This window comes from Leucoraja erinacea, chromosome 2, assembly GCF_028641065.1.
Source record: "Leucoraja erinacea ecotype New England chromosome 2, Leri_hhj_1, whole genome shotgun sequence".
Classification (NCBI taxonomy): Eukaryota; Metazoa; Chordata; class Chondrichthyes; order Rajiformes; family Rajidae; genus Leucoraja; species Leucoraja erinaceus.
The window spans coordinates 110,115,693-110,128,009 of NC_073378.1; the positions used below are offsets into that span (position 1 = coordinate 110,115,693).

A 12,317-nucleotide genomic window follows, 5' to 3' on the forward strand; every position below is an offset into this window, starting at 1 on the left:
AAACCGCCCCCTTTCCTTTCATACCCCCATCTTTCTCTCAGCCTCTTTTCATCATTCCCCCTCGACGTTCCCCCATATCTTTTTTCCACTCTCCCTCTCCCTCTCCCTCTCCCTCTCCCTCTCCCTCTCTCTCTCTCCCCCTCTCTCTCTCTCTCTCTCTCCCCCTCTCTCCTCCTCTCTCCCTCTCTCTCTCTCTCTCTCCCCCCTCCCTCCTCCTCCCTCCTCCCTCCCCCCTCCTTCTCTTTCACAACCTCCCCTCTTCTTTTCCTCAACCCCTCTCCCCCTCCCCCTCCCTCTCTCCCTTTCTCCCTCCCCGTCCCTCTCCCACAAAGTTCAGTGCATCCCTATGTTTTGTGCAGCTGCAGAATCGGGGGGGAAAGGCAGGCTTATTAAATGCATTTAATGAGACAGTGTTTGCATCAGTATTTGCAATAGTCATTCAGAACCACTCACTAATTTCCAGCCACATCTCCAAATAACTCCTCCTCTTTCAAACGCTGGTGCTGTATTTTTGCTTCATTCTGCAGCAGCTCTTTGCTCTGTGTGTTTTTCTCTCTCTCTCTCTCTCTCCCCCCACACCACCTCCTCCTCCTTGATTTTTTTCCCAATTTACAATTTTGTTGATCTTTTTAATTTTCTTCCCACCTCCCCTCTCCCCTCCCCCCCTCCCCCCCCTCCAGTACCACAGAGAATGTCGTGGGGTCTGTGAAAGGGTCAGAAATGTGGCCACATCTCGCTCCAGGAGCAACGGGCTTCAGTAATGTCATCTACCTGACTGGAATATAAAGTCGCTTTTCTCTCCCTCTCTCTCTCTCTCTCTCTCTCACTCTCGCGCTCGCTCTCTGCTGATTTCAAGTGGTCTTCTTGCAGACAGACACCATGAATACCTGGCTGATCGTTGCGGTTCTGCTGCCTCTGGTAAGGATGAACTTGAAGGGTTATTTAATTCTCCCTCCCTCCCCTCTCCCTCGCCTCCCCCCCCCCCCCCTCACTTCCTTCGCTCCTGCTCCCCTCTTCCCCCCTTCCGTCCCCCACACCCCCATTCCCCGCATCTCTCCCCTGCTCCCTACCCCCACACCCTCCTCTCACCCCGCTCTTCCCCTCCTCCCTCCCTCCCCTCACCCGCCCTCCCCCCCCATCCTCTCCTCACCGGCACTCCACCCCCCCCTCCACCCCTCTCCCCAACACCCCTTCAACTCTCCTCAACCTTCTGCCCTCTCCTCCCCTTCTCCCCACCGCACACCCCCCTCCCCTCGTCAATTTTTCTCACCCCCCCCCCATTCATTCCCCCGTTTCTTCCCCCCCCCTCCTTCCTCCCCACCTTCCTTCCCACAACCCCCCTCCTCCTACATCTGACCCCCCTCCTCCCACTACCCCCCTCCCCACCACTCCTCCTCCTCCTCCTTATCTCCATCCCACCTTCTTTCTTCATCCCACTTCTCCCTACCTTCTCCCCCTCCTCCATCTCTCTCCCCCCTCTCGCTCCATCTCTCTCCCGCTCGCTCCATCTCTCTCCCTTTCTTTCCTTCTCTCTTCCTCTCCCTCTCCCGCTCCCATCCTCCCCCTCCCTATCCCTCTCTGCCCCTTCTCTCCCTCTCCTCCCCCTTTCCCCCCTCTCTCCCTATCCATCCCTCCCCTCTCCTCTCCCCCCCTTCCTCCCTCCCCCCCCCATCCCCCCCCCCCCCCCCCCCGGATGCCACCTCAGGTTAAATCAGTGCCACTTAATTAAACACAACTTGCACTTAATGCGCTTGCTAAATTATGAATGAACGTTGTGCCTCGACGCCAAATAATTGAGCAAGCAAGGGACTGCAAGTATTTGAATAAACGCTGTCATTATTTACAGCCAGCTGCATTTTTACAATCCTCGCAGCAGAGTGAAATGTATATATATCCAGCATCAAAGTGAGATGTGCGGGACAGTGTTTTCTTTCAAGGCAAACGGGTGGTGGGTGCCTGGAGCACACTGCCAGGGGTGGTGGGGGCAGAGACCATGCTGCCAGGGGTGGTGGTGGAGGCAGATGCGACCGTGGTGTTTTAAGAGGCTTTTAGATAGGTACGTGGATATGCTGGGAATGGAGGAAAATGGCAGATAAGAGATAGTCTCGGTACCATGTTTGGCACAGACAAGGCGGGCCGAAGGGTCTGTGCCTGTGCTGTACTGTTCTATGTTCTGTTTTCTTTAACACAGAGGGTGGTGGGGGCCGAGACTGTGCTGCCAGGGGTGGTGGTGGAGATAGATATGATAGTGGTGTTTAAGAGGCTTTTAGATAGGCACATGGATATGCAGGGAATGTGAGGATGTGGATCACGTGCGGGCAACAGAGACAAGAGAGTTTTATCAACATAAGTCCCAGGTAGGTCAATGACATTCTTACTTGCAGCAGCACAACAGAATATGTAAACATAATACTCTGTAATTCGGAAGAAGTGTCTCGACCTGAAACGTCACCCGTTCCTTCTCTCCAGAGATGCTGCCTGTCTCGCTGAGTTACTCCAGCTCTTTGCGTCTATCTTCGGTTTAAGCAGTTCCTTCTTACACATACTCGTTGTAAAGCCTGATGGTTGCAGGGAACAAGCTGCCCCTGAACCTGGACCTTACAGTTTTCAGGCTCCGACACCTTCTTTCTGATGGCAGGGGTGAAATGAGTGTGTGGCCAGGGTGGTGTGGGTCTCTGATGATACTGGCTGCCTTTCTGAGGCAACGACTCTGGTAAATCCTTCAAACACACTGCCAGGTAGGTATGATAGTGATGTGTTCAAGGTCGATAGGAACATGGATATGCAGGGAATGGAGGAATATTGATCACGTGCAGGCACAGGTGGTTAATATAACTTGGCATCATGTTCGGCACGGGCATTGTGGGTTGAAGGGCCTGTTCCTGTGCTGTTCTATGTTTTATACACCTCTGATGGTAATGGGCAATGTCATTGTCTCCCACTGGGATTGCTGTGTTTAATATCCCACTCAAATAAAGCCAACATGCGGTGGGAATGGAGTGCTCCACTGTCGGACGCACAGTCTACGGATGAGAACGCTAATACAAAGGTCTGTCTGCTCTCTCAGAGGCTGCCAGTGGAGGTAGCTGAGGCAGCGACTACCTCTTTGGACAGGTGCATGGATAGGAAAGGTTTAGAGGAATATGACCCAAATGAGGGCAGGTGGGACTAGTGTAGATGGAGCATCACGGTCGGTGTGGGCAGGTTGGGCCGAAGGGCCTGTTTCATGCTGATTCGCTCTATGGGTGGACAAAGAATCCTATTATCCCTTGTGCAGGAATGGAGAGTGTATCTCAGTCTGAAGAAGGGTCTCGACCCGAAACGTCACCCATTCCTTCCATCCAGGGATGCTGCCTGGCCCGCTGAGTTACTCCAGCATTTTGTGTGTCTATCTTTGGTGTAAACCAGCATCTGCAGTTCCTTCCTACCCACAGTACCTAGCAGCTTGTGGTAAATCTCTTCTATTCCAGTCAAAGCGCCCCCCCTCCCCCTCACCTGTAACAGTGGTGCAGCTGGTAGATCCACGGCACCAGGGACCCGGGTTCGATCCTGACCTTGGCTGCTCTGTGTGCTGAGTTTGGACCTTCTCCCTGTGCGCCCATGGGTTTCCTCCGGGTGCTCCAGTTTCCTCCCACGTGACAACCATCTGCGGGCTTGTATGTTAATTGGCTCTCTGTAAATTGCCGCTGGTGGTTATGGAGTGGATGGGAAAGTGGAATAAAATAAAACAAACAAGCGGCGCCGGAGACCCGTGTTTGACCCCGACTACGGGTGCTGTCGGTACGGAGTTTGTACATTCTCCCCGTGACCACGTGAGTTTTTCTCCGAGATCTTCGGTTTCCTCCCACATTCCAAAGACGTACAGGTATGTAGGTTAATTGGCTTGGTAAATGTGAAAATTGTCCCTAGTATGTGTAGGATAGTATAAATGTGCAGGGATCGCTGGTCGGCACGAACTCGGTGGGCCGAAAGGCCTGTTTCAGCGCTGTATCTCTAAACTAAACTAAAGTGTGCATGGCTTATTGATGGTCAGTGTGGACTCGGTGGGCCGGGAGGCCATTTTTCTACAATTTTATCGAAGCCGATCAACCTACAAACCTGCACGTCTTTGGAGAGTGGGAGGAAACCGGAGCACCCAGAGAAAACCCACGCAGTTACAGGGAGAACATCCAAATTCCGTAGAGACAGCACCTGTAGCCAGGATTGAACCCAGGCCTCTGACGCTGTCAAGGTAGCAACTCTGCCACTGCACCACCGTGCGCCCTGATCTACATCCTGTGGTAAACAATAATATTCATCTTCACTGTCCACGATACTACAGACTTTGGTTTGATCTGCAAATTTACTACATTGGGAGCTAGGATGAGAGTGAAGGGAGATGAGAAAGTGACAGTTTCCTTTCTGCCGCATGGAAGGAGTGGTAAGCTATCGGGCCACAGCAATGGTGGGGACACTACCTCAAGTGGCAAATGGAACAGAGAGATGGAAGCGTGGAGATTTTTTGTTTAGTTTAGTTCAGAGCACGGAAAGAGGACCATCCGCCAACCAAGTCCGTGCCAACCAGTGATCACACCGTACACTAGCACCACCCCACACACACACAACGGACAATTGATAATTTTAACAAAGCCAATTAACCTACAAACCTGTACATCTTTGCAGTATGGAAGGAAATCGGACCACCCGGAGCAAACCCACATGGTCACTGGGAGAACATGCAAACTCCACACACAGGCGCCACCCGAGGTCAGGATCGCACCCCAGTCTCTGGTGCTGTGAGGCAGCAGCTCCACCCGCTGTGCCAGTGCGCTGCCCACAGCGAGATTGCAGTGCGCTGTTGGATCCAGCTGCTGCCAAAGGCAACGGAAAGCAATTATTATGTTTTGTGCGTCACAATAGCTGGGGCTGCGTTGTGCAAAACTAATAGCACTGTGTGGAGCAGAAAGATCTAATCCCAGCAGGTGGGATGGCAGTGAATTCATCCCTCAATTGGGGAGGAGAGACCATAAGACCAAAAGATTCAGGGGTAGAATTGGCCATTCGGCCCATCGAGTCTATTCTGCCATTCAATCATGGCTGATCTATTTTTCCCACACAATATCATTCTCCTTTGACACTCTTACTGATTAAGAACCTATCAATCTCTGCTTTAAAAGGGGGGGAAAGGTTTAATAGGAACCTGAGGGGCAACTTATATTTAGATATAAGGTGGTGGGTGTATGGAAAAAGCTGCCGGAGGAGGTAGGTGAGGCAGGCACTATCCCAACGTTTAAAAAGCCTTTCAGACAGTTACATGGATAGGATAGGTTTAGAGGGATATGGGACAAATACAGGCAGGTAGGACTAGTGTAGATGGATATGTTGGTCAGTGTGGGCATGTCAGCATGGGCATGTTGGACAAAGGACCTGTTTCCACACTGTATGAATCTATAACTAAAAATCCACAGCCGTCTGAGGCAATGAATTCCATATATTCACCACCCTCCGGCTAAAGAAATTCCTCCTCATCTCCTTTTTGAAGGTACGTCCTTTTATTCTGAAGCTGTGCCCCAGTCTGGTCCTAGACTCTCCCACTAGTGGGAACATCCTCTCCAGGTCCACTCTATCCGGGTCATTCATTATTATCCAGTAGGTTTCAATGAGATCCCCCTCATCTAAAGTGAGTACAGGCTCAGAGCCTTCAAATGCACCTCATATATTAACCGAGAGGGGGGAAGGTCATTTGGAGGGTAGGGGGTAGTTAATGTCCCTCACAATGCACGGGTCCAGAGCTTTCTAAAAGTGGTAAGACAAGTAGATCGAGTGGTGCAGAAGGCGTATGGCATGCTTGCCTTCAACAGTTGGGGCATTGGGTATCAGAGTCAGGAACCCGTGATGCAGCTTTATATAAAACATTTGCTTAGGCCTAATTTGGAGTATTGTGTGCAGTTCTGATCGCCCCTTTGCAGCAAGGATGTGGAGGCTTTAGAAAGGGCATCGAAGAGGTTTACCAGAATGCTCAAAAGGACACAAATTGTTGGAGTAACCCAGCAGGACAGGCAGTATCTCTGAAGAACATGGATAGTCAAGATAGAACATAGGTAGGACATAGAACAGTACAGCACAGGAACGGGCCCTTCGGCCCACAATGTTTGTACTGAGCTTGATGTCAAATTAAACTAATCTCATCAGCCTGTACATGATCCGTATCCTTCTATTCCTTGCAATTCCATGTGCCTGTCTAAAAGTCTCTTGAACGCCACTATCGTATCTGCCTCACCTCCACCCCTGGCATGGAGTTCCAGGCCCTCACCACCCTCTGTGTAAAGATTTGTCCTGCGCATCTCAATTAAACTGTCCCCCTCTCACCTTATAGCTTTGCCCTCTAGTGTTGGACATTTCCACCCTAGGGAAAAGGTTCTGACTGTCTATCCTATCTCTGCCTTCCATCATTTTATATATCTATCGTCTTCCCTCAACCTCCGCCATTTGGTCTCAGGAGGGGCAGTGAGACTGTATGTAAGTCTGTTTGTAACTGATGTCAGCAGTAATATCAAAGCAAAGCCACGGGTGGACTGCACTAACGTTGATTTATCGGATAGCTTCACTCTGCTTGAATGTTAATCAGATGGGTGTGCGGAGATATTATCACAAAAATAGCCATTGCAGATTCGGAGGAAATCGATGCTTCAGGCGGGAATCTTCCACCTTCGATCCTGGAGTTATACTCTGCAAAATAAATGGGGTCATAGTCATAGGGCCATACAGCACGAAAACAGGCCCTTCGGCCCGCAGAGTGGGGGGAGATTTAATAGGAACCAAGGGGCAACTGTTTCATTAAAGGGTGGTGGGCATGCAGGGGACCGAGCTGCAGGGGACGGCACGGTGGTGCAGCGGTAGAGTTGCTGCCTTACAGCACCAGAGACCCGGGTACTGGTGCTGTCTGTACAGAGTTTGCGCGTGACTGCGTGGATTTTCTCTGGTTCCCTCCCACACTCCAAAGACGTGCTGGCTTGTAGAGATTAATTGGTAAAATTGTAAAATTGTCCCTAGCGTGGAGGATAGTGATCACTAGTCGGTGCGGACACGGTGGGGCCAAAGGGATGTCTCCGTGCTGTATCTGAAAACATATGGAAAGGTACATGGATAGGAAATATTCACTGGGATGTTACTTGTTACCTGTGCTTGTGGGTTGAGTTATACAGAGAGGTTCGATAGACTCTGAGTTTTTTCTTTGGGGAGTAGGAAGCTAAGGGATGAGGGCTTAGAAGGATTTAGGCCAAATGCAGGCCGATCGGACTGGTGTAGATGGGGCATTTTGATCAGTGTGGGCAAGGTGAGGGAAGGCAGCCAGTAAAAAGAGTTGAGGTAGAGGTGAGATGGGAAGAAGGTGAGGGTGAGATGATGGCTGATATAAAATTATGAGGGGCATAGATAGGGTAGCCAGTCAGAACCTTTTCCCCAGGGTGGAAATGACCAACACTAGAGGGCATAGCTTTAAGGTGAGATGCGGAAAGTTCAGTGGAGATGTGCGGGGCAAATCATTTTACACTGAGAGTGGTGGGGGCCTGGAACGCATAGCCAGGGGTGGTCATGGAAGCAGACACCATAGTGGCGTTAAGGAGGCTTTTAGACAGGCACATGGATATGGAGAGGTTGGAGGGATATGAATGATGGGCAGATAGATGGTCTTGGCATAATGTACGGCACAGACATAGAAACATGGAAACATAGAAATTAGGTGCAGGAGTAGGCCATTCGGCCCTTTGAGCCAGCACCGCCATTCAATATGATCATGGCTGATCATCCAACTCAGTATCCCATCCCTGCCTTCTCTCCGTACCCCATGATCCCTTTAGCCACAAGGGCCACATCTAACTCCCTCTTAAATATAGCCAATGAACTGGCCTCAACTACCTTCTGTGGCAGAGAATTCCACAGATTCACCACCCTCTGTGTAAAAAATGATTTTCTCATCTTGGTCCTAAAAGACTTCCCTCATTGTGGGCTGAAGGGCCTATCCCTGTTTTATGTCCTATTAACTCATATATCTATTTAATGTGGGATGAATCCACAGCAGCCAGTGGAAGTCGACGCAGTCACAAGGAGAACGTGCAAACTTCACACAGACAGCAGCCGAGCACAGGATTGAGCCCGGGTCACTGGGGCTGTGAGGCTGCAGCTTTGCCAGCTACGCCTCTGTGGGATAAATAGGATCCTCCCTTCCTTCCATCTGAGCTATGCCGAGTCCATACTGTGGAAAGCTGGCATCAGTTGGGCTGAAGGGTTTCATTCATTTAAAGGCAACAAGGTAATAACACCAGCATTGAGCCTTCTGAATTTGTCGAAGATTTGCAGCATCCTCCACAGCAATTACAACAAATGTGGTTTAACCAAATGTGGTCATCTTTTCAAAAACATTCGAGGTAGAATCCCCACTAACCTTCCTGCATCACAACATCACATAGAACAGTACAGCACAGGAAAAGGCCCTTCGGCCCACAACGTCTGTTCCCAACCCTTCTTCCTCCTTCTCCCTGTTCCCATCCAGCAGAAGGTACAGAAGCTTGAAAGTGTGCACCAGCAGACCCAGGAACAGCTTCTTCCCCTCTGTTATCAATCCTTCCATAAGCTAGGCTACCGTCCGATTCACCTCTACCCCATTGCGGACATTGGACTTTGTCTATGGAACTGATGCACTACAATGCTGAGACCTCTATTCTGCACTCTGTTTCTTCCCCTTTGCTCTATCCATTCTCCAATCCGCCTAGTACTGGTGGAGTCAAGGGATATGGGGAGAAGGCAGACACGGGTTATTGATAGGGGAGGATCAGCCATGATCACAATGCAACCTTAAAGCTGTGTCTTGCCTTCCTCTCTTCCTGCTTTCTTCCCCTTCCCTCACCACAATCGGTCTGAAGAAGGATCCCAAACCGAAACGGCACCCATCCATGTTCTCCAGAGATGCTGCCTGACCCACTTACTCCAGAACATTATGTATTTTATTGTATTTGAGTTTGACTTGACTGTATGTTATTTCATGCATGCAAAACAGTTTCACTGAACCTCAGTACATGTGACAATAATAAACCTAAACATGATGCTATGTTAAACTAATCTGCTCGCACAAGATCCATATTTCTCCATTCCCTGCATGCCCATGTGCCTATCTAAAAACCTCTTAAATGCTACAATTGTATCTGCCTCCAACACCACCCCTGACATGTTCCAGGCCCCCACCATAGAAACATAGGTGCAGGAGGAGGCCATTCGGCCCTTCGAGCCAGCACCGCCATTCATTGTGATCATGGCTGATCGTCCCCAATCAATAACCCGTGTCTGCCTTCTCCCCATATCCCTTGACTCCACCAGCCCCTAGAGCTCTATCTAACTCTCTCTTAAATCCATCCAGTGATTTGGCCTCTGTGGCAGGGAATTCATAACTTCATAACTCTCTGGGTAAAAAAGTTTTTTCCCACCTCAGTCTTAAATGACCTCCCCTTTATTCTAAGACTGTGGCCCCTGGTTCTGGACTCGCCCAACATTGGGAACATTTTTCCTGCATCTAGCTTGTCCAGTCCTTTTATAATTTGATATGTTTCTACAAGATCTCCCCTCATCCTTCTAAACTCCAGTGAATACAAGCCTAGTCTTTTCAATCTTTCCTCATATGACAGTCCCGCCATCCCGGGGATCAATCTCATGAACCTATGTTGCACTGCCTCAATCACAAGGATGTCCTTCCTCAAATTAGGAGACCAAAACTGTACACAATACTCCAGATGTGGTCTCACCAGAGCCCTGTACAACTGCTGAAGAACCTCTTTGCTCCTATACTGAAATCCTCTTGTTATGAAGGTCAACATTCCATTAGCTTTCTTCACTGCCTGCTGTACCTGCACGCCAACTTTCAGTGACCAGTGTACAAGGACACCCAGGTCTCGCTGTACCTCACCCTTACCTAACCTAACCCCATTGAGATAATAATCTGCCCCCTTGTTTTTGCCACCAAAGTAGATAACCTCACATTTATCTATATTATACTGCATCTGCCACGCATCTGCCCACTCACTCAACCTGTCCAGGTCACCCTGCAACCTCCTAACATCCTCTTCACAGTTCACACTGCCACCCAGCTTTGTGTCATCCACAAACTCGCTAGTGTTGCTCCTAATTCTCTCTTCCAAATCATTAATATATATGGTAAACAGTTGCGGCCCCAACATCGAGCCTTGCAGCACTCCACTCGCCACTGCCTGCCATTCTGAAAAGGATCCGTTCACTCCTGCTCTTTGCTTCCGGTCTGTCAACCAATTTTCTATCCATGTCAACACCCTACCCCCTTATCAAAGGTTTTCTGAAAGTCTAGATACACTACATCCACTGGCACCGCTTCATCCATTTTACTTGTCACATCCTCAAAAAATTCCAGAAGATTAGTCAAGCATGATTTCCCTTTCATAAATCCATATTGACTTGGACTAATCCTTTTACAGGTACTGCTATCCAAATACCCCATTATTACCTCTTTAATAATTGACTCCAGCATCTTTCCCACCACCGAAGTCAGGCTAACTGGTCTGTAATTCCCCGTTTTCTCTCTCGCTCCTTTCTTGAAAAGTGGGGTAACATTAGCTATCCTCCAATCCACAGGAACTGATCCTGAATCTATTGAACATTGGAAAATGATCACCAATGCATCCACTATTTCTAGAGCCATCTCCCTGAGGACCCTGGGATGCAGACCATCAGGCCCGGGGATTTATCATCCTTCAGTCCCATTAGTCTACCCAATAGTATTTGTGTGTGTAAAGTACCACTTTGTGTGTGTAAAAAATAACTTACCCTGCACAGCTCCTTTAAACTTTGCCCTTTCACCTTAAAGTGTGTTCTCTACTCTTTGATATTTCCACCCTGGGGAAAAAAGGTTCAGACTGTCCACCCTATCTTTACCTCTCATCGTTTATTATATTTCTGTTGGGTCTCCCCTCAACACCGATGTTCCAGATGAAACATCCAAGTTTGTCCAACTTTTCCTTATAGCTAATTCCCTCGAAGCCAAGCAACGTTCTGGCAAACCTCTCCCCCTAAGTCTCCACATCCTTCCTTTAATGGGGCGACCAGAACTGCACACAATATCCAAATGCAGCCTAACCCAAGCACTCCGGCCACAGTAGGGCTGTCGAGAACGGCATGGCATTGAGAATTCAATTCAGTTCTCGCTTATAGAGTGCCATAGGCGAAGGAATTAACAAAGGAGAATGACAATGTGAATTGAATTCAATTTTCCAGTACGCTGGTTATCATCAGGCAGGGGAAAGAGATTGTTGTTTGCAAGGTGATCCATAGGTTAGTGTTTTTTATTAAGGCAGGGACACACAGACACGGTTGTAATTCTTACACCTCATGAAGCAAAGCTGCTAATAATTGCAAAACCAATTTTCAGAGTTCAAAAGGTATTGGGCCCAAAATTATTGAGCCGTGCAAACAAGACTTGCATTTCTACGGCGCCTCCAACTACTAATGAAAAAATGACGTTGCCTTTCAAACCCAAATAGATGGCATGGGCTTTAGAGCGAGAAGGGCAAAGTATAAAGGAGATGTGCGAGACAAGTTATTTTACACAGAAGGTGGTGGGGGCCTGGAACATTGCTGCCAAAAGGTGATGGTGGAGGCAAATACAATAGCGACCGTTTTAGTGCAAAGTGCATAGCTCGCAATGAGGTAGGTTGGAAGATTGAGGGAGATCCGTTCGGTGGTCTGATAACAGTGGGGAAGAAGCTGTTCCTGAATCTGGTGGTGCATGCTTACAAGCTTTTGATCTTCTGCCTGACGGGAGAGGGGAGAAGAGGGATGACCGGGGTGTGCATAGGCTTGACTATGTTTGCCACGTTCCCGAGTCAATGTGAAGTGTAGATGGAGTTGATGGTGGGGAGTCCGGTCCGTGTGATGGACTGGGCTACGTCGGTAAATCTCTGCGATTTCCCGGCAGTCTTGGGCAGAGCTGTTGCCAATGGGATGTTTTCTCTGGCACATCTATAGAAGTTGGCAAGAGTCGTTGGCTGTTGGTTGAATGTTGTAAACACTCAGCAGGTCAGTCAGCATATGTGAACATTTAACATTTTGGGTCGTAGATTGTTTGACCAGTTCTGATAAAGGGTTTCTCTCTCCACAGATGCCGCCTGACCTGCTGAGTGTATCCAGCAGTTTCAATTTTGATTTTGGATTTTGGGCATTAGCAGTGTTATTTAGAACAGAATACATAGAACTACAGTGCATGAACAGGCCCTTCCCTCACCCCTCAATGTCCACGCCAAATATGATGCCAAGTTAAACTG

The 12,317-nt window shown here is 49.0% G+C and overlaps 1 protein-coding gene across 2 annotated transcripts in view; it reads left to right on the forward strand.

The window, feature by feature from the left end:
- Nucleotides 1-648: 648 nt before the first annotated feature.
- The window catches only part of LOC129713920 (pituitary adenylate cyclase-activating polypeptide type I receptor-like), a 72,634-nt gene continuing 60,965 nt past the window's right edge, over nt 649-12,317 (forward strand). For both annotated transcript variants that reach the window (XM_055663321.1, XM_055663329.1), the window contains exon 1: nt 649-918. In XM_055663321.1, the coding sequence (XP_055519296.1) occupies nt 880-918 (39 nt within the window). In that variant the 5' untranslated portion in view covers nt 649-879. The remainder of the gene's footprint in view (nt 919-12,317) is intronic.